We start from the raw sequence: 27,308 nt of genomic DNA, 5'->3' as shown, positions 1-27,308 counted from the left end.
GCTTTTATGTGAATGGGGCTCCTTTGTGACTGTATTCCACCCTCAGTTTGTGGGAGGACTTCTGCTAGAGCTCTGCATGTAATTCTAAAGCACCTTGCAGGAAATAGGGAAGTCTCACAACCTGCAGTGCAGACTGCAGGGTCTGGGTCTATGATAAGTGAGGATATGCGTTGGTATGGCCTACATCCATTCCGGGGAGGGGAAAAATCCAAGTAGCAATGAGGGGTACAATTTTTAAAAAGGCTTAAGTCCTCTTTTTATTTAAAAAAAAAAAAAAAAAGAGAGTACCAGGAACCTAAATCCTCTTGACTGTCAATGGTATTTAAGTGTCAGTCACTTGAGTATGCTTGAACTTTTTCCTAGGCTACACATCACTTATAAAAGCCACAGTGAGACTCAATGTAGTCATTATCTAAACGATTTTAGAAGGATGAAAGATGAGAAACTGGTGGTAGTACTTGTTTTTCTAGGGTGCGGGGGGGATAGGTTCTCTATCTAGGGATTTGTATTCAGGAAATATGTAGCAGACACCACCCGATAAAGTTGGCTGAAACATGGGGGAAGATCTTCCCTTGGAATGTCTTTGTTTGGCCAATTCCTTTGTCCTTGTGGGGTCAGTTTCGGCTTTTCGTACTAGTCAGAGGAAGCTATAAACCCCAATGGCTGGTGAGCTGTGCTGCTGATATCCAGCCGTCACTGGGGTGTGTATACCTATAACTAAATGTTAATATTCACTGTATAAACTACCACTACATTTGAGAGTTCAGGCCTGTGCCTCTATTGTGGTTCCTTCTCTGGGTCCCTAAGACTCTCATGCTGCTGTTGTCAGAAGCAAAACTGCTTATTGTGTCGAAGAATTGGAGATGCTCTGCCAAATGTTGCGAAGAAAATACCAGACCTTCTGTCCACCAACTGGATGCCTGTGCCCCCTTCCCACCCCTCAAAATGCACTGAGCCCTATGAAGACAAGCTACTTAAATCATCCATAGCTTGGGACTGGAATGGACTCCGGATGCAGCATGGTAGAGGAACCCACAGATGTGTGTGAAGTGCCAAAGCCCTACACTTTAAGTTAAATCTGTAGGGGCAAACCCCTGTGCCTCCGTGGACCCCACAGAGGCTGTGCCTGGGCACAGGGATCCCTCTGCACAAATCAAATTTCAGGAACAGGCTTAACTTTCTAAGTCCCACTAGTTCGACAAATTAAGAAGGTCACATGTAACAAAACTAATGAAAACTGCCTATAAGTGACACCCATGCTCTCCCTTCCTGTCTATGGTCTGGTCTACGCTGTGGGGGATCGATCTAAGTTACGCAGCTTCAGCTATGTGAATAACGTAGCTGAAGTCTGTGTACTTAGATCGACTTGCCGTGGTGTCTTCACCGTGGTGAGTCGACTGCTGCCGCTCCCCCATCAACTCTGCCTGCGCCTCTCACAGCGCTGGAGTACAGGAGTCGACAGGAGAGTGCTTGGGGGTCAATTATCGTTTCCAGACTAGACACGATAAATCAATCCCCGCTGGATCTGTTGCCGCCCCCCAATCCGGTGGGTAGTGTAGACATACCTTAGGACTAATGGCACTCTGATAGAGCAGCATGTATGATTTGAAGTCCAGGATCACTGCTCAGGGAACCTTTCGGCCTTGGTTGCACAAACTTTATTCAAGGGGAAAAATATCTATAGGTGCTTCTATACTGGCAGTGTCAAATTATAAACGGAAGAGGTCTGCATTTAAAATGAAGGTCTTGTTTATAGTAAGATCGCAGGGTTTTTTCAGCCTGGATCTCTGCCATCTCTACTATTATTGGAACTCATCTTTTTTTCATGAAACAGACTTTCCAAAGCTTCACAATGAATCCTTTCTTTGCTCTAATCTTCTGGAAGCAAAATTGTCTTCAGAGAAAACTGCCTCATGGTTCCTCCCCCTCCACCCGCCCAAACAGCATGTTTGGCCCAGTGCGGACTTGGTCTTGCACATGTTCCTGATTAAACTTTCTCTCAATAGCTTCACCATTGTATATTTTTAATTGGGTCATCTAAGTGACCCTATTGCACAAACACGTCCTCCTTCCTGGAGTGTCACCACCTTGCTGACAGTAGACTCACCCATCTTTAAAGGGGATCTCCATAGAGTTTTTAACAGGGGGTGCCAAGCTTTCAATAACATTCTTAAATGGTTGATGTTCTGTAGGCTTCTGCAGCATTTCCTATGAAACCCTAATAGTTTAATTCCATTAAATTCTACTGGACTTTTTTCTTTAGGGCTGTTGGAAAAAGTAGGGCATGGTACCATTGTGTCCTGGACACTGCTCTAGCAGGGTTCATTGTTTTAATGGCATATGACCGACCTGATGGAAATTTTGGTCATTTAAAAAAAAAAAATAAAACTAGACTTGACGTCTCTTTTCTGTATCCTTGTCTTCCCCACCAGCAGTTCTGCTGTATCCCATGTAGCAGTTAAGGTGAAACCTTGGCTCCGTTGGGTATGTCTACACTGCATGACTCAGTCTCACTGGGCTTGGGGCTGTTAAATTGTCATGTAGATGTTCAGGCTCGGGCTGGAGGCTGGGCTCTAGGACCTTGCGAGGTGGGAGAGTCCCAGAATGTCTACACTGCAGCTAAACAGCCTGATCTCCGCAAGCCTGAGTCAGCTGGCATGGACCTGCCATGGGTTTTTAATTGCAGTGTAGACATACCCATTAGAGTCCAAGGGAGTTTGACTTCCATGGGGCCAGGATTTAACCCAGAGGTGTTCTTAGCTTTGTCCTGGATTAGGTTCCAGCTCACTACCACTGTCTGTTGCTTCATCAGTAAAACAAACGGAGCTGACAAGGGGTATGACCAAGTGCTATTATAGCTTACTAGTATCAGTTGCATGTGAATTCAAGTCAAGCATAAGAGGCTTCAGCATCATGTAAATTAACCATAGCTGGAAGATGTTTGGAGGCCAAGATTTTAAAGTGACCAATTTCAGTGGCCAAAGACACCTTATGGTGCCTAGCTTTTCTGAGGGTGGGTGCTCAGTAGTTTCTGAAAATTGGGCCCCCTACAAGGCATCTCAAGTTAAATACCCAACATTGCTGGTCACACTGTGAATCATAGAATATCAGGGTTGGAAGGGATCTCAGGAGGTATCTAGTCCAACCCCCTGCTCAAAGCAGGACCAACCCCCAGATTTTTGCCCCAGATCTCTAAATGGCCCCCTCAAGGGTTGAACTCACAACCCTGGGTTTAGCAGGCAAATGCTCAAACTATTGCAGCTTAGCCAAACCCTGCCTGAACCCTACCAGCTCTCTGGTGTTGAGAGCAGAGTACAAGCTTTAGTATCGTCAGACGGCTTCTCTCTTCCACCTCAGCAATTGCCAGTTGGTTAATGTTTCCTCTAACTCCTTTATCAAAGCTTGGGATCCCAAGTCAGATGTCATCAAGGGAATTATGAAGATCACTTTCTCTAGGCTGGCTGGCTTCATTTTTATTAGTGTGTGCTCCTTATTAATCTGGTGTGGACTGGGAGTAGAAGGGCTGTGGTGTCCTCTCCTGTGCTTCCAGGTAGGACTAAGGGGAGGGTGGGGAAAGAATACAAGGAAGAACATGGCATACATGATTATGAAAATGCCTTTGCTCTCTGAGTAATGGCTATTGGCAGGTGTTGACCATGTATGCCCACAGGAGCTCTCATCAGGAATTGTGTGCAGTGACATTACTGTGACCTGTATCCAAGAAAGATACTTTAATGATAACCAAAACAGACTAACTCCAATCATTTTTATTTCATGGTAAAATTGAATGCACTAAGGGCCTGATCAAAACCCATTGTGTTCATGGGAGTGTTGCCATTGGGTTCAGCAGGCTGTGGCTAAGGGCCTGAAGGACTAAGCATGAGTAAAACATGGCAGAGCTACCTATCTGTGCAACAAATACATGCTCTCAAATGATGTGAGTGGAGAAAAGAAGAGGGGAGCTCTGTACCCCTTTTTTTGGAAGGAAACATGGCTTTCTGGTGCCATGAAGTGAAACGGGTGTGAATATGTGAAGGAACAATTCTCAGCTTCAAAAGCAAATCCATTCTATAATCCTGCTGGTAATCTGACTCTCTCACTAGCCTCTTCCTCATTCAGCATGAAAGGATGAAAAGGCACCAGGCTGGGATTGGGCAGAGCTGTGCCACAGACTCAATGCATGCCCTTGGCAAAGTCACTTAGACCCCAATTCAGCAAGGTACTTAAGCATGAGTGTATCTTCATCCACTGAGTAGTCCCACTGAAGACCAACAGATACGTATGTGCTTAAGTACCTTGCTGAACTGGAGACTAATTTTACAGAAATAAGCTCACAAGATATTCCTCTATCCCAACAGAATTGCATTCAAGCTACAGTGTTGTACTGAGGCAACTATATACTAGTTTGAAATCAGCATAGTTAAAGCAGTGCAAAAAACTCTGTTCATAATGGCGGGGGGGACCTACATTACAAATTATTCATAGTTCTGAAAAATGAGTTAGAAAGAGAACCTTTCTAAAACATAAAGTAAATAAGAAGCGGATGCTATTAACTCTAAATTGTAAAAATGCAATAGACACTGGACTCCTGCACCCAAGAATACCATGACAGTTTAAACACAGATCAACAGGCTTCTCTGGTGGGATAGCGAATACTTCGATTTATTTGGCTTATCTTAGCTAGAGATGAATTGTTACTGCTTTGAATAACCATCTTGTTTGGAAGTTCATTCTGAAAGCTAAAAGTGGGCTCTCATGAACACATTTAAAGACATTTAGAAAGAAAATAGCCCATGTCTTCATCAGCTTTGCAAAAGTTTTATTTGCCTTCAGGTCTGCCTTATGTAAAGTCCCAAACCTTAAGTGTTGAAAGAACAAGTAAATGTTTTGATTCATTTTAATTCTTAAATGTGATAGTCCTTCAGATAGAGCATTCTAACACATTACTGGCAAATGGCCCTTCTTGTTTAGAATTTTTCTGACTCTGGATTATGCTCCCATATACAGAAGTCTGGCCTGGTACTTCAGTTTTGTTTTCGCACTGGGTTTGCAAGGGTATTCTGGCTATTTTATGATAAACTTTCACTCTGCAGTCAAGTGCTGCTAGCAGCAGGTCGTAAGGCAGTGTCAGATCATTTTAAGTCACAAGACCTGGACTACAAAGTGAAATACCACAGATATATACAATGTTCCATGCTAATGTGAAATATTATTATTTCAGGCTGTGATTTAGACAGTTGTATGTTTCTAAAAGCCAGAAAATTTTGCTGGAACTAAATGTCAAGTACAAAGTTTAAACTCTTTAAGGAGAGAAGGGGAAAACTATACTCCACATAAAGCAATTTGAGTTATTGGTACAGATCTCCGTTAGGCGAGTGTCAGCTAACATCTAAAGAGCTAATTTTCACAGTATTTCCAGGCCAAAACTGAATGAGAATCACGTATGCCAAATGTCACTAGACTTCTCATGTAGAAGACTCTTTTATACCTGGCTTCCAGAAGCCTGCAAGCCTTTTGCATGTGTCTGTCCAGTTTGAAAGGTTACCTTATTAGGCTATAATATTAGGGCTGGAGGTTTTCACAAATACTGTAACGGACAATACAATACTAATTGAACAAGCGGCGCAAAATGCATGCTGCACCAAGCTTAGATTCCTATCCCTGTTATAGGTAGGAGTAAATGCAGTTCTGTTTTCCTCCTCGATTTGCTAATCTTAAGTATGAGCTACTCAAAAGGGGCGGTCAGCATTGGCCTAACTGTTCTCACTGTCTTCAGTCTGGTTTCTGTTCAGTACACAATACATGCCATTAACAGACATGCATAGGCTTTGGGGCAACTTTTTCTGAATTTTGGAGACCCAATTAAATAAAGCCACCATACAGCAGTCTCTCGAAATCCTGTTTGTGAGACTGACTGACTTCCATCCAGTTCAGATGACCAACAAAGCGTTAACCTCCCCTTCACTTCTGACTTCTAGATCCCGATAGCATTATCGAAAAGGCATCCCACTCCGGTATGATCAATCCGAGCCGTCAGTGGCAGACGTTGAAACAAAACGCAGGCATTGCCCATTTTGAGTACCAGATCCGCGTGACTTGTGATGAGCATTACTATGGCTTTGGCTGCAACAAGTTTTGTCGGCCGAGAGACGACTTCTTCGGCCACCATACCTGTGATCAGAACGGCAACAAGACTTGTCTGGAAGGCTGGATGGGGCCAGAATGCAGCAAAGGTTTGTAACTAGTTTTGTACTGATAATGGTCTTGGATAGTTCAATGGACATGGAGCACTTAACCTCAAGGTTGCTATTCTGTTGCCTGCTAATGTCAGCCCAATTCCTAGAGGATAACCATCTACACCATCGTAACCCCTCACTGGTGCCTTTGTTGGTAGCCTTGCAGAGAGGCCAAGGATTGATTGGGCAAGGACTGTTCTCTCCAGTTCAGGGTTAAGGTGGACTGACTGGACAGCAGTCCACCTTTTATCTCTTTTTGCAGCTACCATGGCTGCCCATGTACCCATTATATAGATAATGGATTTTATTCTATGGGGCTTTCTATTTAATGGGCAGAATTTTCAAAAGCACCTAATGACTTTACCCAGCATCTCTTTTGAGCCCCATATCAATTCAAGAAGCATTGGAATATTAGCAGGTGTCCTCTTCAATTGAGTAACATTGATTACCCACATCGTAGCCTGGGGGTGGAATCTGGCCTCATTTGAAGCCAGTGAGGGTTTTGCCACTGACTTTTAATGGGACCAAGATTTCCCTCGTGGGACAGAACGTTTTGTGCGGCACTTCAGAGTGAGCAGGAAGACGAGATGTGTCGTGAAGCTGAATGGGCAAATAAAAAGCCTTTCAGCTGCAGAGTTCCAGGCTGTCTCCTACATGAGTGGACGTTGCGGAGCGTGTTCTCAATCCCTTAACAGTGTGAACCTCTGCAAGAGAAATGCAGAACCCTGAGCTGGAAGAATGTCAGCAGAACGTGTTTGATAAAAGGTGTGCAGTTTCAATCTAGACCCACTGAAATGGTGTGTGCACACAGGTCTGGGAGAAAACAGCTGGTTATTACCAAGCCAACTAGCACTGCATTTTTTGTAAGGTGAGGGAAGGGCTCCTCTCACCTTCTGATGCAGAAAGAGAAATTCTTGTAGAACATCATGGGGTGCAAGTTTATTAGGCACAATGGCTTCTCTGGGGTTGACACGTTCTTAAAACAGCATCATGTGGGATCCCTATTTAGTTAGCTGCCTGGATGGATTTGCTGTCGTAAGGCACACCCTACATCTCTTTCCACTAGAGTTGATATAAGAGACCTGTTAAACCTTGGCTTTGATAGGATTACAATGCTAGAAAGAGATGAAAACATTCCCACGAGCGTGAGGATGTGGGAAACGGACAGCATACTTACTGATGCTTTTTCTCTTTGCAGCTATTTGCCGTCAGGGTTGTAGTCCCAAGCATGGCTCTTGCAAAATTCCAGGAGAATGCAGGTAAACACAATGATTTTGCTAACAAATTTGTAACCACTCATGCTGTGAATGCTGGACAAGGGGAGAAGTCGAACTCTCCAGTTATTTCAGGCAAGGGCATCTTTTTTTCATGCCAGTCGCACTGGATAAGCTATAAATGCATCTGAGCCTTTAAGGGGTGGAAAAAAGCAAATGGCAGCATTTATGAATTGAATGGAACAAAAACAAATTTATGGTGGATGCTTCCTAATGAGCAGTAACTAATTGCATCTGTATAAATTGGTGCAACGTGTCTTTTAAAATGGACGGCTGATTATGGGCTTTTCTGCCAGCAGTTCTAAATACAGTGTTGCTTTTCTTCCTTACTCTCCCAGCCCCTGCCCAGCTTTTCCCATCAATAGGCAAAAGTCAAGCATTCTTTAGAATGGGATTAGTAAAATCTCTTGGTTCTTTGGCTTTTCTGAGCCAGGCTCTGAGTGCTGAGAGGTTAATAGCGAGGATGGAATCTTGTCAGCAGACACTGATGAATGCAGAATTTTGTTGCTGTGCTTTGAAGTCGATTCCGGTCTGGGCAGGAGACAATGAAAAGCAGAGCTTGGACGTAACTGAACAATTTAACAATTAAATTTTTGGAATGTCTTGAATTATTTTTTTGTATTCGTATTTACAATAGGGGGAGGCTTATTCCCTGATCTTGGATGTTTCAACGTCAACGCTACTTAGAGACAAACCGTGTTTAGCAATTTTTGTTTAACCACTGATTGTGCCCATCTAGCAAGGGAATAAGGAGCTGTGGTTTTATGTATGAAGTCATTTGGTCCAGTGGCAGCATGTTGCATACATCCTGCATGGCCATGGCTAAGAATGAAGATTGGCAAAATACAGAAGGTTAAAAGGAACAAGCAGTTTTCATCCCTTCCTAAAGGAAGGTTCAGAAAGCACAAGTAGGAAACAAAACAATGCTACCTGACACTGTGGATTGCTTTTCCCTTCTCTGTCTTTGGGGGAGCGCTAGAGCGAGGCAAAAGAAATGACTCCTGCGATTTTGATGTTTAACAGCATTGGTGTCAGCTGATCCAGCTGCAAAACACCAAACCAAGATGTTAAATTGAGGAGCCTGTTGGAGTAAATCTGATCAGAAGTATCGTTGGTCCTTTAGAAGTGGGCCAGCTGCTTGAGGCAGCCTCAGCTGATGTACACCAAGGATTTGTGCTGCTGCTGTTGGAACAAGCAGGCCATGCACAGATTGCGGGCTCCTCACTAGAACAGGCATTGTTTCCAGATTTTTTTTGAAGGTCTTTCTCTAAGTCTCACCTCCTGCTCACTGCCCAGACATGCACTAGTGCTCTTATTTACTGAAGGTGCAACTTTCCCACACTTCATTTGCACAGTCTTAGAACAATGCTGCCCTTCTGGCGCTCTGCTTGCCAAGGGAGACTCGTATCTTTTCAAGTGAACACAGAAATAAGATTTGATTTTTCCCTCCCCCCTCTGAAGTTTTGATGAGTCATATAGGCTGTATGTTGTAAATGCAACGGAATTTTAAAATGTCCCAGCAGAGGCTTCTCTGGGGTCTGATGTAACAGATGACTAGCAAACATACTTAAAATATCTCCCCCCCCACCCCCTTTGAGAGTCGATCTGTTCAACACAGAACTGCCAACAAAACCAAATTTCCTCATGAATCATTATACAAGCAAAGGCACTTCACATTTCTCATGAGAAACTGCTCCATGCCTGTTCAATGAGAATAACTTAATGGATTTCTGTTCTGGCATTTAATAGAAGATTCCTGTTGCTCTTTGTTGGCTTTGGGCTTGTCCTTCAAAATGGAAGTCAGAGCTCTAGCTTCTTTAAAAAGTTCATTACTGTAGCTTTTGTTTAACTAAAGCAAGAGTAAAGATTTTCAGTGATTTGCCTCCATTTCCTAGCAGGGAGTGAAAGAGTCTGGAAAGGGTGCAAATGTTGATAAAACTAAGGTGCTCTCTTGCAAATACTTGGCTATAAAGTTGCATGCATGTGAGTAGTAGCATTGAATTCAATGGAATGTGCAGGTTCCATTCCTAAATGTGGTCTTTTTGCATCCTTCTCACTTTCTGTAAATGGAAAGTTGTTGGGGAAAGACTGTCTTCTCTCTCTTCCCCCCCCCCCCCTGAATTTTTGGTGTCCCTTGCTCACAAAGAAACTTCTGCAAGTTAGACTAACACTTCTTTTTATTTTTCATTCACATAAGAACATCAGGTGTTTCACATGGGCTTTGACAGGCTGCTGTTGAAATAGCTATGGAAAAAATTAATTAGGAGGATTTTTAGAAGGGGGAGTTCAACTTACCACTAGCTGTGGCTGATGAGCCATCACATGGAACCCTCTAGCTTTTCCCATGAGATGGATTTACTGGTCAGAGAACAGCTCTTTTGAAAACTGAAAGCCTACCTGATTGCTGCAGAAGCAAAATTTTCATAATTTAGTGATGGCTTAGTGAATAATTGCTGCTGATCATTTACCACCATTACTGCATTACTTTACTTAGTTAGACCCTTGACTTCACACTTAAACCCCTCAATTTCCAATATATTTTAATTCTTACAGAAAAAATAGAACTGTTTAAAGTCTGAAGTGCACTCACATTAAAGCGAACGTCTGACTTTTGCACAGTAAAGATTTCTTCTTCCTCCCTTTTAAAAATCAAACCAATCTCTGTAGCTTGGTGAAGATGAGTAATACTTATTAAATCCATGCTCTAGACAATAGATAAAACTGGATGCAGAGTGACTAGATTCCTCTCCCCTTCCCCCCCAGTGTAAACACTAGCTCTGAAGTACACTGAAAGAGAGGAGGCTTTTTTGACCAAACACCAAATTATGGGAGCCTTTTAAAATCCCATTATCATGCATGTTACATAATTTTATATAAAGGCTTCTACCACAGTCTAGCACAGATTAAAGGTAACTTCCTCTAAAACTGAGATGACTTGCTTAGCTCTTTGCCTTGCCTTGCAGTGGGCTCTGAGTTGGTGTTTATGGCGTGGTTTGTCTGTCTGCCTGCATGCACCGTGTGGCTCGAATGTCTGTAACCTTGCATTCATGAGGCTCTCCAGATAACCATGGTTTCCCCTGACTTTTTTTTAATGTATAATCCATTCTGTCAAAGTCCAGAGATTGATTTGTTGCGCACACCCACCCTCTTTGCCTCGTTTGTGTGAGCCTCAGAATAGAGTATTATTGTGATGAATGGCCCCATGCTGCTTCTCTCAGAACAGTTATTCTTTTGTGAGCAGGCCGGCTTTAGAGACCTTGGCAAAATGGCTAAAATGTTTGTTTACAAGAAACCATGAAACAAACCTTGAATGGCTTCCTTCCCCCCCCACCTCCCCCAGTCTAACTTAAAACCTTGGAGTTCTGCAGTCCCTTGTACTCTCTGGAAGTAATTCCAAGTTTTGTTTCCCTGTTCTGTTTTTATTAAGGTGTCAGTATGGATGGCAAGGCCAGTACTGTGATAAGTGCATTCCGCACCCAGGATGTGTCCATGGCACTTGCATTGAACCATGGCAATGCCTCTGTGAAACCAACTGGGGTGGTCAGCTCTGCGATAAAGGTATGCTAATCTTGTAGATAGCCAAGTGTAAAACTTGAATTTTAATGCTGTTGGACTTAGTGTCGAGAGAGAGCATCCAGAAACGTGGTGGGTGTTTCTGTCTCTTGTGTTTCTGCCATGCATCGGTTGTTCGCATACACACTTAGTTTTCCTGTGTCCTGGCCCACCTTTGTGCATAGATACATTCTGTAAAGTATCTAGAGTAACGGCACAAACCCCTTGTTCAAGCCTTGTATTCTGGTGCTCATCTTCTTACAGATCTTAACTACTGTGGGACTCACCCGCCTTGTTTGAATGGTGGTACCTGTAGCAACACTGGGCCTGACAAATATCAGTGTTCCTGCCCCGAGGGCTACTCAGGACAGAACTGTGAAATCGGTAAGTGCTTTGGCACAGCTGCAAATTGCAATCTAGCATTTACCCTGTCTTTTGCATTTAGTGGTGATTTTGCACACCTTATCTGGGAAGTTGGCATTTTTAATACTGTTGCTAATGTTGGCAAATGACATTTGATGAGCTCACAGTTGTTCCATGGTGAATGACTGGTATCTCCTCAATCAGACTCTGTCTAACTTTTGAAGACTTCTGTAGCTCTCTTGTTAGGGAGTGCTGGAGTTGGTAGGAGAGTGAAATTGGTTCTAACCCAAGCAGATATAAGTCATGGTATGTTGATCAGGTCAGCTTAGCATGAAAGATGATTTCCTGCCTGCTTGATACTGTGTAAAACCAAAGGGTGCTAGTAAGAATAAGAGTGGTGGCCCAGGCGTGGAAATCTGCAGAGGGATGGTAGTGGTTACTGGTAATATCTATTGGGCTGTCCCCAAACTGATGTGGTTGTATGTTTGGTGCAGCGGAACACGCCTGCCTTTCTGATCCTTGTCACAATGGAGGAAGCTGCTTAGAAACCTCTACCGGATTTGAGTGTGTGTGCACGCCTGGCTGGGCCGGACCAACGTGCACTCTTAGTAAGTCATTCTTTAGGAATTAAATGTATTGTAGTAAGAGGCTGTTTCTCCCTAAATATTACAAAACTTATAACCACTGCATTTGTCCAGGAAGCAAACCTGTGCTTCCATGAAGCTTGCTAATACCTCTTGCAATTTTTGCATTGGTTTATTTCTTCTGCTGTTGTACTGCTATTAGTGGGGGCTATTAATAAAGTCAGGAAAATAATTGGAACATACAGCATGGAGTTTAAGACAGTTTGTATCTCGAGACAACTAATTACTATTTTAACAGCTTGCCAAAACTTTGCCTCTAGAGCCTACAATAAATTCAATAGAGCAGGCCTAGCTTCCATTTACACTAGGCTCCTTCATGCTGCCCTGATGTAAATTAAAAGGATCTTCATCTAAATGAGAATAAGGCCAGAAAGCTCAGGGAAAGCATACTCTCCTCCCTCATGGACAGATCATAGTGGTGGCTGCTGCGGACGAATTCTATCAATGGGGTGCCATAGCTTTGGTATCTTGTAACAAAGCTAAGTTTCTCCTTCCCGTTCCTGCCCTTCATTTGCAGATATTGATGATTGTTCTCCGAATCCCTGTGGTCATGGAGGCACCTGCCAGGATCTCGTTGATGGGTTCAAGTGTATTTGCCCACCTCAGTGGACTGGGAAAACGTGCCAGCTAGGTAAATATTGACTTGCTCTATTTCACGCTTTTCTACAAAACGGCTACTGGAGAAACTGCAGGATCAGAGCTGCTAGTTGTACACAAACACTTAGGCACATGTTTGACTATAAGTCTGAGTCCATCCGTTGACGTCAACGGGCTTACTCAGATGCTTAAAGTTCAGCCTGCGTAGAGATGTTTGCAGAATTGGGGCCTAGGCCACACTCAACTCAGAATGGCGTCCTTGGTTCTATCAACGCACTATCTGGTTTTACTATCAACGCACACTGGTTATAGCAGAAAACAGCAAATTATCACAACTAAGCTAACCAAGCCGTATGTAGGTATTTAAACTGCAGCTGAACCAGGGTTTGTTATTTTTTGAGTCTCTCCCCCCTTCTCCTCCCTTTGGCTTTGTGGGAAAGTTGCTGTATCTCTTCAGCCATGTCAACTCCTCCAGACCAAGGAGTTCACAGCTGGGTTCCAAAATGTGGGTGATCTCATGAAGAATGAGCCGTCTGCATTCCTTATGCAACATAGTAATCCCAATGACCAAGCTGCAGTGCTCCTCTGAAATGCTTGATTGAGTCTTTTTGGTTTTTTAAGTTTTTCTTAATGAGTGGCTGGGTAACTATCAATTAGTGTAGTCAGCATGCTGTAATTAGAGAGAAATCAAAAGGTACTTTAAAGTCTAATGTTTGATTGCCTTTTATTCCACTTTGTCTCCCTAGTCCACTCTGTACGTTAGAAGCTCTTCTTAACTTTGAATGAATTCCTGATTATTGCTATCAAAACAAGATGTAGATGCCTCCCCTCCACCCCCCACATGCACTGTACCTTCAGCTCAACGTTTTGCTGTTCCATCTGTCTTTTCAGATGCGAATGAATGTGAAGGCAAACCTTGTGTCAATGCCAACTCCTGCAGGAACCTGATTGGCAGCTACTATTGTGACTGCATTGCTGGCTGGTCTGGCCAGAATTGTGATATAAGTAAGTATCCTGTGGACATTCTGTGTCCAGTTCCTTGATCTGCTAAAAGCTGAAAGTTACCATACAGTCCACTGAATTGAGCCCTGCTTTAAACTTGAAGCAAGCAGCCCCTGTAGCCAGTGATCTTTTCAGAAAGGGAGTGGCTTGTCTGGAATGAAAATACACAATTTTATCAAACTCATTAGTCTTTAACATGGCTGTGTTCTGATAAGGTGACTAAAACAATGGTGTGAAGTTTCACTAACTGTACTGGAAGAATTGCTGAAGATTCCCACCCATTATAATCACCTTATCACAAGGAAGGCATGCAGGAAACTTGACAAAAGGTTTATGAAGCCAGAGTTTTCGAATTGCTCGAACTCGTGTCTAGAGTAAATGTGAGTTGCCTTCTAAATGTGTCCCAACTTTATTGCAGATATTAATGACTGTCTTGGACAATGTCAGAATGGAGGATCCTGCCGGGTGAGTTAGTCATATTTAAGCTAGTTATTAAATGTTGAAACCAAAGCAACCGAGTCTGAATAACAAAGATGTAGGAAAAGTACACAGGGCAAATACAGAAGAGATGTAAATCAGCATGTCTCCATAGAAGTCACTGGCGCTAGGTTGTGTTACACTAGTTGAGGATTTGGCTTGTGTGTGTCCCCATTTTAGGGGAGCAGGGCGGGGAGACTATATAACTGTAATAAATGACACCTCTTTATCACCAGTGACAGTCTTTGCAATAAACGGACACAGTATAGTTACACATGCACAGTAAATGTCTGTCTTTTTTTAAATTTTGGCTTAATGTGTCATCCCGAGAAACATGTTCTTGCCATGTTTAATTTGCACTAAGGTTTTTTGGTGACAGTGACCTGTTAGGGGTGATATAGTTTGGGCCTTTTTTCAAAATAATTTTAAACTTGAATATTCCTTTGCAGGACTTGGTTAATGGTTATCAATGTATCTGTCCGCCTGGCTACGCAGGAGATCACTGTGAGAAAGACGTCAATGAATGTGCAAGCAACCCTTGCTTGAATGGAGGTCACTGTCAGGATGAAATCAATGGATTCCAGTGTCTGTGTCCTGCTGGTTTCTCAGGAAACCTCTGTCAGGTGAGCCTGGCTGAAATGCAAGCCCCAGATAACGGAAGTTCCTACCAGCCCTTTCTAGGTCTGCACACGCTGAATACCTTGTATCCAGTGAACCATACTGCAGTTGTATAGCTGTCTGCCAAGGAAGTGCTTCTGGAAAAATTCATGGCTGCTGAAGATTTTTAGTTAAACAGATTGCAAGTGTTCGCATGTCAAGTTTTGTTGCATGCTCACTGTTAACCTTCAGTGGCTGTTAAGTATCAGAGTGCTGTCTGTTGAAATCACTACATGTATAACTGTGCATTATGTACAGTTTATAGCGGGAGCAGATAAAAAGGTCAGATTCCACAGTGTCTGCCTGTAGCTCTGACAAGAGTAATAATAAAACCTTTGTTTCACTCACTGTCTCCCTGCCCCCTTTCCCACCATTTACAGTTGGACATAGATTATTGTGAGCCCAACCCTTGCCAGAACGGTGCCCAGTGCTTCAATCTTAACACAGATTACTTCTGTAACTGTTCTGAAGATTACGAGGGAAAGAACTGCTCCCACCTGAAAGATCACTGTCGCACTACTCCTTGTGAAGGTATGCTGTGTGTGTGTGTATACCCAAAAACATCTTCAACTCTTCTTCCAAAATAAGGCTCAGCAGGCCAAATTCAGCCTTGGAATAAACGTTTGTAGTTCTGCTGAACTCAATGAAGCTGTCTTTCTTGTACACCAGAGCTGAATTTGGCACCGTGTCAATGCTTGGATGAAAGATACATTCTTTAAAACCTACTCTGAAGTTCAGTTAGGCTCTGGAAGTAAAACATACATGGGTAGTAACTTGGAGGAGATGAGAAGCCAGCCTGCTTGGTAACTTGATAGATGTGACTTGATCACTTCCCGTTCTCTGTTCTTCTGCAGTAATTGACAGCTGTACAGTGGCTGTGGCTTCTAACAGCACACCCGAAGGAGTTCGTTATATTTCTTCAAATGTCTGTGGTCCCCATGGGAAATGCAAGAGCCAAGCAGGTGGAAAATTCACCTGTGAATGCAACAAAGGCTTCACCGGCACCTACTGCCATGAAAGTAAGAACTAAAAAGATGTGTGTGTTCTCTGATCCTGAATCTGCCTTTCGCAAGTGACTCCATACCAGTCTGAGACCACTAAAGAGTTTGCTCTATCACAGAAAACCCTGGAACTTTGCATATTGCTCTTGGGTGAGGCAGACTGGAATTCCCTAGGCCTGTGGGGAAGTCTGTTGCAACAAACCCTCTAGCCTTGAAATGTAGGCTTACGAGGTCGGAGGTGTTTAATAGTGGATTTCACCTTAAAGTTTATGGGCTACCTTTTAAAAGCTCTGTTAAAGTGCATCTTTCTTTCAGAAAAATATTACTGGGGGAACTAGTACTGGCTGTTTGTTTGTTGGGCTGTTTCAGCTATTTCTTTCTTATCAGCAAATGATGATGTTTCTAGAAAGTGTGTGTGTGGGATTCCTTTTGGCAAAGCTTAATTATACATAAAGTCTCCAATAATTGTACTTAGCTAGAGTTCCTTCAATCTGTTCACAGATATCAATGACTGTGAAAGCAATCCATGTAAAAATGGTGGCACTTGCATTGACGGCATCAACTCCTACAAATGTATTTGTAGTGATGGATGGGAAGGAATTTATTGTGAAACAAGTAAGTTAAACCCTTGACGCCTACTGAAGACTAGCAATCCCGAAGCAGCATTGGGGAGGAGAGACTCTGAACGTACGGTCTTTATAATGTGCAGGGACCACCTGTAGTCGTGAGGCATGATTCAAAGCCCCCTGAAGTCAGTGGGAATCTTTTTTCATTGAGTTTTGGGCTTTGGATTGGGGCTGTTAATGCTTGGGGAGTTTTAGAGCTTCATTACACGCTTGTTAGATAGGCAAGTACAATTGGGGATGTGGCTAGAGTAGAACTGAGTCACAAAGGGCTCGCCCACGTTAGAGCGCCAGAGCCAACTTCTATTCTCTGCTGCTAACGCTCTAGACAGTCTCCAGCAGAAAGCATTAATGTACATAAACACACTTGCTAGAGTAGCAAACCAGTGTTTATCTGCACGTGGGGCTTGCGTTTTGCATGTCTTGGCAGCAGACGGGGGAAGAGGCTGTGAAGAACTGCTAGCCTTTGACTGACAGCCAAACTGTGTAATTAGGCCTCTTCGCTTTCAGTAGCACTGGTGGCTTTTATGGTGGGGGACTAGAGAGGTTTACTGACATGAAACAAAACGAACTGTGGGGGGGAACACAGTACAGAGCAAGCATAATAAATCAATGATGGGGATTATCTGCTTGCAGATCTTAATGCAGACAGAGATTTGGGGCCAAATCCAGGGCTAGAACATGCTGCTGTCAAGCATGAAGTATCTCCGAAGATGCTATGAACTCCTCGCTCATTTTCTCTTTCGCTACTTCCAGATATTAACGACTGCAGTAAAAACCCTTGCCACAATGGGGGGACGTGCCGAGATTTGGTCAATGACTTCTTCTGTGAATGTAAAAACGGATGGAAAGGAAAAACTTGCCACTCCCGTAAGTCTTAGCATCTAACGAGTCTTCATCCGCTTGCTGTCCTGCATTGCGAGAGCACTGGAACTAAGGCTGGTTTGGTCTTCCTAGGTGATAGCCAGTGCGACGAGGCTACATGCAATAATGGAGGAACGTGCTATGATGAGGGGGACACTTTCAAGTGCATGTGCCCTGCGGGATGGGAAGGAGCCACTTGTAATATAGGTAAGTGTGTTCCAGGGAGCAGATGGAACTCTCAATCTGGGGCTCAGCCGCCTGCCCTCCCTCCCTCCCTCTGCACTTCAGTTGATGGCTTTTAAATCCTTATCAACTCTTGTTTCTGTTGCAGCGAGAAACAGCAGCTGCTTGCCAAATCCCTGTCATAATGGTGGTACCTGTGTCGTCAGTGGGGATTCTTTTACTTGTGTCTGCAAAGAGGGCTGGGAAGGACCTACTTGCACTCAGAGTAAGTCTCTCTGCTTGAGCTTTTCCAAAGTGTTGCCTGATGAGAACATTGGCTCATCCTGTCGTCCTCGGAGATTTGAGATGGAAACCAGAAGGGAGAACTGTTTGATGTAGGCTTTAGCATCACCTGAATCTTTGTTTTTAATGACATTCTATGATAGAGCCTTGACCTGGGCATGAGAAAGTTGCAAATGAGCTAAGTGGAGACAGATGTCAGCTTGTTTCCTCGTGCATTTTTTTTCTACCAGCAGCCCTGTCTGCTTCCACTCATTTCTTCCTGTTAGATTCTTTACAAGGATTTCTTCCTGCATACATGTGTTCAGCAGCGTAGCTAACACATTTTGTGGTGGGAGCCTGGAATCAATTTAGCAGAGAATTTCAGCATATTTTTGTAAAAGTTAAACTAACTACATGTAGCTCAGGAACTGGAAATTCAGCACATCTTCACTGACGGTAACACTGTATTAGCTGATGACTTTTATATTCATGTCTGTCGTTTTCTCTTTGCAGATACAAATGATTGCAGTCCTCATCCTTGGTAAGTTATATGAGCTGGGTGTCTCTTTCATGTCATCTTTTACTTTAAACTGCTGACTTTTGTTTTTATTACTCCTAGTAATTTGAATATTGGTGAACTCAGATCTCCTGTCTGAACTTTCTTTTAGTTACAACAGTGGAACTTGTGTTGATGGAGACAACTGGTACCGCTGTGAATGTGCTCCAGGCTTTGCCGGTCCAGACTGCAGGATAAGTAAGTGTTACTGATCTGACTAATGCTTATTTAAAATGTGCTGCATAATCAAAAGTTTTAACTCTGCTCTGGAAATCAGTCCAGCTGCAACACTTGTCCCTTACCTGGCATTTATGATTAGAGCCCTGCAAATCCACATCTTCATGGACCATTTTTGCCACTTGGATGCTGATACAAATTTTGTATCTGTGCAGGGTTCTATAATCTCTAGATGAGGGGGAGGAATTCCCTTGAAAACCATTTGGGTTAAGTATATGCCTAATGCTTCCAAAGATGTCTTGGTTCAGCAGAGGAGTAAGATTGTCCTTCAGCGCGATCTTCCCAGTTAAAACGTGTTTATGCTGCGGAGTTGTCTGTTTGAGGAGGAAGCATGTTAATTAAAACACTTGTCAATTAATCCACTTACAGACCCTGAGGTGGTATATGTTCTTACCTGTAATTATTAAATTACAGGGAAGAGGACACTGACATATTTTAATAACATAGCCATGGAAATAGAATTATTCATAGCCGCAATAAAACTGGAAGGGGTTTAAAATTGTCATCAGCCAAAGTATTTAGTATGTGGGCTAACCTGCACTGTGTCAGAGGAAAAAGTGAGCAGGTTTATGTAACAAAGAATGTGTCCTTGCCCTTAAAGAGCTTAAAATAGCCATGCGGAGCCAGGTGCTGATCTTTGTTAGAGTAGTGTAAATCTACTGTAATGCCAGTAACTTTAGAGGAGTTGCTCCAGAACTGAACTGGGGTAAGGGAGATCAGATTCTAGCTCCCTGGGAACTGTGGAAAAACACTTTCACTACAGCTGACTGTCTCTCTCTCTCACACAGCCATGTATGTATAATACATATATATAACTTCCCCTCCGCACAGATATCAACGAGTGCCAGTCGTCACCCTGTGCCTTTGGAGCTACGTGCGTGGATGAAATTAATGGGTACCGTTGCATTTGCCCACCTGGTCGCAGTGGCCCAAGATGCCAAGAAGGTATTCCAGGCAGCATGTGACTGGCAACAGTATCAGATCCAGTTAACTTGCATATTAGCAATTTTTATAGGAGGAGCATGTTTAAGAACGTGAAAGTTCATAAATACCAGTTGTTGGGCACAGGGATTAGAAAATCCAATGGGACAAGGTCTTGGGTTTTTAAAATGCTTAACTGTATTTGATCTCCGTTCTCAGTTACAGGAAGGCCTTGTATTAACAATGGGCGAGTGATGTCTGATGGAGCTAAATGGGATGATGATTGCAATACCTGTCAGTGTTGGAATGGAAAGGTCGCATGCTCTAAGGTACGTTTTTACTGTATCTGGGTTGCATTGTTTTCAGCTATAGAGCAAACAGCTGTGCTATAAAAATTCATTCTCTTCTAGGTTTGGTGTGGTCCTAGACCTTGCCTGATACATGCCAAAGGTCACGAGTGCCCAGCTGGCCACACCTGTGTCCCTATTAAGGATGACCACTGCTTTACACATCCCTGTTCTGGAGTGGGTGTATGCTGGCCTTCAAATCAACAACCAGTAAAGACCAAATGTAATTCGGACTCCTACTATCAGGACAATTGTGCCAACATCACTTTTACCTTCAACAAAGAGCTGATGGTCTCAGTAAGTAACTTAGAAATATAAATGTTGTTCAAACTACTGAAAGCAAGCTGAAATGTGGTACTGCACAAAACAAATGATTTGTTGTTGTGGAGAGCTTCTAACTTCTCTCAGTGGAAATCTGCAGTATAGATCCCAATCCTTGCCTGTTTCCAACACAGATTTTCAGCTCTGCCATAGCTAGGTATCTTTGCTAATTCCAACTTTCTGGATATGGTGCTTTTTTGGAAGTGTTACTTGAAGCTCCTCCAGTCCAAATTCTCACTTGTATTTTTTGTGTGTTTCAGGGTCTTACCACTGAGCACATTTGCAGTGACTTGAGGAATCTGAATATTTTGAAGAATGTGTCTGTTGAATATTCAATCTACATTACCTGTGAGCCTTCACACTTAGCCCACAATGAAATCCATGTTGCTATTGTAAGTATACCTCTGATACCCTGTCTCTTTCTTTTTTAACAGGTTGTCGATATGTGTAACACACGGATTTAATGAAAACCATAATTCTAGGCTTTATAAGCACTTCCCATGGCTTCAAGTACAATTTCTTCTGAGAGTGGTAGGGGTATCCTAGCTTTAGATGTAACATAATGTGCTTGAAAGTTAACATCTGATTAGCAATTCTGATAGTTTAAGGTAGCAAAACAGTTACAATTAGTCATCCTAGTCACTTGTTCATGTCTTTTCAAAAGGATAAGGGCTTATACTTTGATCTCTGCCCCTAGATGAACTTTGTTTTGAATCTTTTTTCTGGAAAACTCTCAACTGATTGCAGAGGCTTGCTCATGGTGGTTGGTTATGCATGTTATCATTTTGGTATCTGATATTAACTATACTCCTGTCTGTCTGTCTGTCTTAGTCTGCTGAAGATATAGGAAAGGATGAAAACCCCGTCAAAGAAATCACAGATAAAATTATTGACCTGGTTAGTAAGCGTGATGGAAACAACACACTAATTGCTGCTGTTGCAGAAGTTAGGGTACAGCGGCGACCAATTAAAAATAAAACAGGTACGTTTTAAATTGAGACTCCAAAAATTCATCTGTTGTAGAGAGGCAGCTTCCAGCTTCATCCTACAGTACAGCTTGCACTGGTTTTAGTGGGCCAAGTGTTTCAAACGATTTAACTTTCTAAACTAAGCTAAGATGCTTGACTCTTGGCCTTCCATTGTGCCAAACTGTTCTAAAAGATTTAACTTCTCTAAAATAGTGCCATTAAAGTCATCCCCTTGTCATCTTTTTACCCTCTTTCCCCAAATGGCCTGCACCACGGAGAAGGAAGGAAAAATACCAAGGTGCCATTTGCTGACTTCTGATAGTGACAAGTGTGGCTACGTGATGGCTGTTACTGGTCCCACATGAAATGAATTGGGTAGTCTAGTCAAGATCCTAGTCCTCCATGACACACAACCCATCAGAAATTTGGTATTCTTATTGACAGCCTTAAGCAGAGAGACCAAGGATTTGAATGGGTATGGAGCCAATTACCCTCAGGCCAAGAGATGTTCCCTCCAGGCTAGGGTCTTTGGCAGGGCAGGGAAGCTTGCATTACCACTGTCTGTTCTGTCGATAAAAAGGCTATTCGTCAGCACTCTTACGTGAATTTAGCACTCACTAAGAACTGTTAAAGTTTGTTTTCTAAGAAGATTGTCCCCAACCACCCTACTTGTATAAAGAAGGCTTATGAATAGAGGGCCCTTTTGGGAGGGAGCGTCTCAACTGAAATGCTTTACTGGCAAGGTTAATTGGTCTCACGTCTGTCTTCCAGATTTCTTGGTGCCATTATTGAGCTCCGTTTTAACAGTAGCTTGGATCTGTTGCCTGGTAACTGCCTTCTTCTGGTGCATTCGGAAACGCAGAAAGCAGAGCAGCCACACTCATACGGCGTCAGACGACAACACTACAAACAACGTGCGGGAGCAGCTGAATCAGATCAAGAATCCCATTGAGAAACACGGTGCAAACACGGTCCCCATCAAAGACTATGAAAACAAGAACTCCAAAATCGCCAAAATAAGGACACACAACTCGGAAGTGGAGGAAGATGACATGGACAAGCACCAGCAGAAGAGCCGCTTTGTCAAACAGCCAGCGTATACACTGGTAGACAGAGATGAAAAGCCCCCCAATAGCACTCCGACAAAACACCCGAACTGGACAAACAAACAAGACAACAGAGACTTGGAAAGTGCACAAAGTTTAAATCGGATGGAGTACATTGTATAGCAGACAGTGGGTGCTGCCAGGCAGAGCCTTTAGATGTCATCATAAAGGCACTCGGAGCTGGTAGTTCTTAAACTGTTGTGTAATATTTGAGTCTAAGGCTATTATTTACTTAGAATCCCTGTGTTAATTTAAGTTTTGACAAGCTGGCTTACACTGGCAATGATAGTTGCTGTGGTTGGCTGGAATACCAAGTGCTGCATTTCACATCTATGCAAAACTAGTCAAAAGTGCCCTAATGTAAATTCAGCTGTAGCTGATACATCATGGAAATGTTTCATACGGTATTGCAGAGCCTTATTAGGTCCTCTTTAGTGTCAACTTTCTTTTTGCCAGATGTGTCCTGATTTATACCTTTATAGAAAATACATTTTATTTATATTTATTGAATCTGAGTTTTTTGTATATTGGTTTTATGGTGACGTACAACTAGTTCTGTATTTGAAAGTGCCTTTGCAGCTCAGAACCACAGCAACTATCAAAAAAATAAGTTTATTTATTTTTTTATTGTATTTTTGTTGGGGCGGGAGGGGACTTGATGTCAGCAGTTGCTGGTAAATGAAGAATTTAAAGAGGAAAATGTGTTAAAAGTAGAAGTTTGTATAGATATGTAAATAATTCTTTTTTTATTAATCACTGTGTATATTTGATTTATTAACTTAATAATCAAGAGCCTTAAATATCATTCCTTTTTATTTATATGTATGTTTAGAGTTGAAGGTTTTTGATAGCATTGTAAGCTTGTGGCTTCTTTATTTTGAATTTATTTTCTTGTTACATGTTGCCTATATGCCAAAATTAAGGTGTTCTAAAAATAGTTTATTTTTAACAATAGGACAGGCTTTCATGCCTTGATACTGTGTTTTTTTTGTACCATGTCAAATGTTTCAAACACCTTCCATAGTATCACTTTAAGACTATTTGTAAGTAATGACTGAGGCAGTTTAGATTAGAACCATTTTTTTTATTTTTATATTTTTTTTTGCTGCTTTAGACTTGAAAAAGAGTGACAGGCAGATAATCTGCTACAAAGCAGTTTAAGGGAACAAAAATGAGCTATAACTCTTATGTAGATGAAATGTGAGTGGTTGCATGTCATTAAAATATCAAATTAGCGTGTGAAGTTGGAAGCACAGCAATCTCATTTTGTAAATTCTGATTTTTTTTCCACCATGAATATTGTAATACTGAACCACTTGTAGATTTGATTTTTTTTGTAATCTACTGCATTTAGGGAGTATTCTAATAAGCTAGTTGTTGAATACTTGAACAGTAGAATGTCCAGTAAGATCACTGTGTAGATTTGCCATAGGTTACACTGCCCGCCTTAACAAGTGAGGAAATCAAAGTGCTATTACAATGTTAAGATCAAAAAGGCTTATAAACATATTAGTCTCACTGGTTAACCAGTGAGATCATGAAGATACCTTGTGATATTAGTGTTATATGAACATGAAAATGCATCTTCGATGTGTTTTGTTCCTGGCAATAAATCTTAAAAAGTAATATTTATTAAACTTTTTGTATGAAAACATGAAACAGCGTGGAGGTTATTAAGCTTCAGTGAGGCACTTCCAGCTAGTTTTGTCACACCAAAGGTTTACTAGTCAATAGCTATAGCTGGTGATAAGCTAGTGAGAGAAATGATAGATGAGCCATGTACTCAAGGGCCTGATCCAAACGCTATTGAAGTCTATAGACTCCCATTGGTTTTCAGTGGGATTTAAATCCGGCCTAGGTTGCTTACATGTACTGTGTTGTTAGCTTTCAGGTGCCTCAGTTGTGAGACTCCCTGGAGGGGTGAAGAGAGGCATGCCCATCACAGCCATGGGGTCTCTTAGGTGTTGGCCATGGTGGGTTGTGATGTAAGCAGTTGGGCTTGCACCACGAGCTCACTTCACATGGACCACGGAACAGCCCAGCCAGATTCAAACCTGGCCAGGAAAAGCTCCACAAACAATTCTAATCTTCCTCCTTCATTTCTAGCAAGGGGCTTGCAAAGCACCACACCTGTACTTGAAGTAACAAGTACTTCTATAAGGATTTACACTTGCTTACGTGTGGCCTTGGGCAGTTATAGCAGCAGGCGTCCTTAAAGGCAGCAGCCCTACTTGTATTACTCCTGTTTGACTGGCTTCATTGCTGATGGCGCGAAAGTGGATGAATTCCACCAAAATAATGGAGTTACTTGAATTTTTATGCTGGTGTAGCAGTAGGAGGGGGTATCTGAGGACCTGGCCTAGTGTAGTCACACAGAGCAAAGGTGTAAGACCCTGCAACCTTCATTTTCCTAGTGTTAGACCTAGTCTCTGCTGGTGTAAAGTGCAGATGCTGCAGAACCAGGCTCATTAGCTTTCTAATGCTACCTTCTCGGATACATCCATCTTGTATTGTAACGGAAAATTCTGTATAAGAACTGTAAAATTCTAGTGTTAGACAAGGAATTTCTAATAGGATCTCACTGCAACCAAAGGAATATCTAGAAGCAACACTGGCCACACTCAAAACTCAACTCTGCCTTAGCTAATAATTCAAACTACAACCTTTTTTTTTTTTTTCCATTCACTGAGTAAACTTTCTAACTTGTCCCTGTACAACCAACTTGGAAGTACCGGTCCTCCGATCTTCACAATCACATGCTACATTACTGACTCATTGCAGCACCAGAGAATTGTCAATTTACTACTGACCAAATGGAAGTTAATAAGATGAGCTATAGAGCAGCATGCCACCACTTCTGCAAAACTTGTGGTGAGTTTCCAGCAGCACTAAAAAACCAGAATATTTAGTACAATTCATTTGTCTAGGCCACATCCTACTTCCACAAACAGACCTCTTTTTAAAACTGCTTAAAGGGAACTGGCAGCCCTAAGTAACTAAGTACTTTTAGCTAGGATTGTTTTATTTTTCAGTTAACCACATCTGTATGCTTAATGGGGTTAGCCATCTTGCTGCAAAGCAGCATCACTGAACTTTTTGTACCTAAAGTAAGCCAGGAACTTGCCTTTACTATTTAGCAACTACAATTAAACATTTGCCTCACATGAGTAGGCCAGTAGACTCCTGGTAGGACTAAGAATGGCAGTTTTAACCCCATTTTTCTCCTCTTTTAAACCAAAAAGTAGGTTACCACTTTGCATTAGGTTCTGCCTCTGCTAGTATCAAATGATATCCATTTAATGGCCATATCTATGGGGTCAAACTATTTCACAAGTGGTAACAAGTACCTTTTTAAGATCTAGGCTGAGCAAAATCTCAATGAAGCATAATGAAAGATTGTAGGCTTAATGAGTGTCAGTCAAGTGTTTTGCACTGAGATTCTTGTATGAAACGTACCCTATAACTAAACAAGGGCCCCATTTTTTAGTTTAATATAAAAGACTGGACTTCATGTATCTGTAATAGCATCTCTGAGCTGAGGATGCTTCTTGTTCATAACCAGATAATCAAATTGTGGGAGGTCACCAGGGGAGAAACCTGGTACTATATGCTCATTGTGACTAAGTGGTAGCTGCAAAACTTCCACTGGTGAATTCAGAACATGATACAGCCAGCAGGGTGGGAGCTGGTCTTTTCTATTCTAAAAATAAATAGGGCTGCAGAAGCTCAAGGTTTTCACATGGCAAAAGTAAAGCCCACATTTATTTATTTTTGTGGAAGTTACTTTGCCAGTTTACTGGGCTGGGAAAATACATATAGTTTGGTCAGGAGCAGCCTCCTGCTGCTGGTGTATGTTTCATGCTTATTCAGCTCAGCATTGGAGCAAGTCTGCTGCCTGAGTTACTCTTCAAAATACAAACTTTACAAAACACATTCTCCATTGCTCCCCATCAGCAGAGCTGTAGCTACAACCAGAGGAACCTTTCAAAACCTGGTTTGTTTAAACATGCACTGAATACAGTAAAGTCACTGCCTTTAATATGGAAAATACTATCCAGCTTATGTAGAGGCAGGCATTTATAAAACCAGTCAATGTATTAAATAACCTTTTAATTCTAAGATTGTTTCCAAGGGACAGGAAAGGTACTTTCTTTTGTGAGCAATTATTTCCCCACTGTTAATGCATGCAAATTGCATCAGATGCTTGTAAACTTGTAGCAATACCATTGTCTAGCACCTCTAAGGCACATAAGCAGGCTGAATAGCAGCTTGCATGCATCACCCCACTGAAGATGTGCGTATCTTCCTTCACAAGATGGTGTACCAGCAGCACTTGCTCTTGTACTTACAGATGCATGCGCATGGCAAGAGCTAGTGTTTTCTCATGAAGCAGCTCTCTGCCACACCAGGGACACTACAGGGTAACTCTGCCCACTTCTCTTTGGAGGTAGTGTCATGGGGCTTCTCACCTGTCACCCAGTCGAGCCCTCTAGGTGTTGGCTGGGAGCTTTCAATGCTGGTTAGCCACTCTAAGCATTAGGACCCAAATGATAAAGGGTGAGCTAAAGCCTCAGCCCACTCCACTAGCTGGCAGCAGCTCCCTGCACTTCTGACAAGGTATCAGGAACTCTCCCCAACAGAGGCCAGGGGCCTTCTCCCAACTGGCTTGTCAGTGCAGCTTAGGTGGACGCTGTTCATTGTCGCCTCTGCTTGGGCAGCCAGTGTTTCACAATGGCAGGTGAGGTTAGCACGGCTCCCCCTCTCCATCATGGAAAGATGCTTCTCCGCTCACTGCAGCCTCAGAGGGAAGCTGGCAGCTGCTCTCCCCCTGCAGACCACCACTCGTGAGCCCTGCCATGTGCACCTAGTCTCACAGGCAGAGCATCTGCTCTACTCCTGTACCACAGGGAGCCCCGTGAGACCAGGGCAGGGGCATGACCTAAAGCTTTTATTTATGCCACAAAGCCTGGACATTTTCATATAGATGAGCAGGACTCTCCCAAACAGATTGATAATCAAGGGTTCCCTGTCATTGCTGGGTGTGGGGGCAGAATCTCTTCCTCCTCCTCAATCTCTGATCTAGGTTGGGGGAGACTTTGACAGTACGGACCTTCCTCA

At 42.6% G+C, this 27,308-nt stretch overlaps 1 protein-coding gene across 1 annotated transcript in view; it reads left to right on the top strand.

Annotated features, from left to right (window-relative positions):
• JAG1 (jagged canonical Notch ligand 1) overlaps nucleotides 1–24,923 on the top strand; it is a 37,136-nt gene extending 12,213 nt beyond the window's left edge. Inside the window, exons 4-26 of the mRNA XM_039531259.1 lie at nucleotides 5,979–6,233; nucleotides 7,435–7,495; nucleotides 10,938–11,068; nucleotides 11,327–11,446; nucleotides 11,920–12,033; nucleotides 12,587–12,700; nucleotides 13,558–13,671; nucleotides 14,087–14,133; nucleotides 14,595–14,768; nucleotides 15,183–15,333; nucleotides 15,657–15,821; nucleotides 16,305–16,418; nucleotides 17,183–17,296; nucleotides 17,384–17,497; nucleotides 17,622–17,738; nucleotides 18,248–18,275; nucleotides 18,403–18,488; nucleotides 19,359–19,472; nucleotides 19,668–19,777; nucleotides 19,859–20,092; nucleotides 20,377–20,508; nucleotides 20,948–21,098; nucleotides 21,856–24,923. Coding sequence (XP_039387193.1) covers nucleotides 5,979–6,233; nucleotides 7,435–7,495; nucleotides 10,938–11,068; nucleotides 11,327–11,446; nucleotides 11,920–12,033; nucleotides 12,587–12,700; nucleotides 13,558–13,671; nucleotides 14,087–14,133; nucleotides 14,595–14,768; nucleotides 15,183–15,333; nucleotides 15,657–15,821; nucleotides 16,305–16,418; nucleotides 17,183–17,296; nucleotides 17,384–17,497; nucleotides 17,622–17,738; nucleotides 18,248–18,275; nucleotides 18,403–18,488; nucleotides 19,359–19,472; nucleotides 19,668–19,777; nucleotides 19,859–20,092; nucleotides 20,377–20,508; nucleotides 20,948–21,098; nucleotides 21,856–22,313 — 3,218 coding nt within the window. The 3' untranslated portion in view covers nucleotides 22,314–24,923. The remainder of the gene's footprint in view (nucleotides 1–5,978; nucleotides 6,234–7,434; nucleotides 7,496–10,937; nucleotides 11,069–11,326; nucleotides 11,447–11,919; nucleotides 12,034–12,586; nucleotides 12,701–13,557; nucleotides 13,672–14,086; nucleotides 14,134–14,594; nucleotides 14,769–15,182; nucleotides 15,334–15,656; nucleotides 15,822–16,304; nucleotides 16,419–17,182; nucleotides 17,297–17,383; nucleotides 17,498–17,621; nucleotides 17,739–18,247; nucleotides 18,276–18,402; nucleotides 18,489–19,358; nucleotides 19,473–19,667; nucleotides 19,778–19,858; nucleotides 20,093–20,376; nucleotides 20,509–20,947; nucleotides 21,099–21,855) is intronic.
• The last annotated feature ends 2,385 nt before the right edge of the window (nucleotides 24,924–27,308 follow it).

The sequence above is a fragment of the Mauremys reevesii genome, linkage group 3, assembly GCF_016161935.1.
Source record: "Mauremys reevesii isolate NIE-2019 linkage group 3, ASM1616193v1, whole genome shotgun sequence".
Classification (NCBI taxonomy): Eukaryota; Metazoa; Chordata; order Testudines; family Geoemydidae; genus Mauremys; species Mauremys reevesii.
The sequence above is the reverse complement of the archived record's forward strand: the minus strand, read 5'-3'. Positions and strand labels throughout refer to the sequence as shown.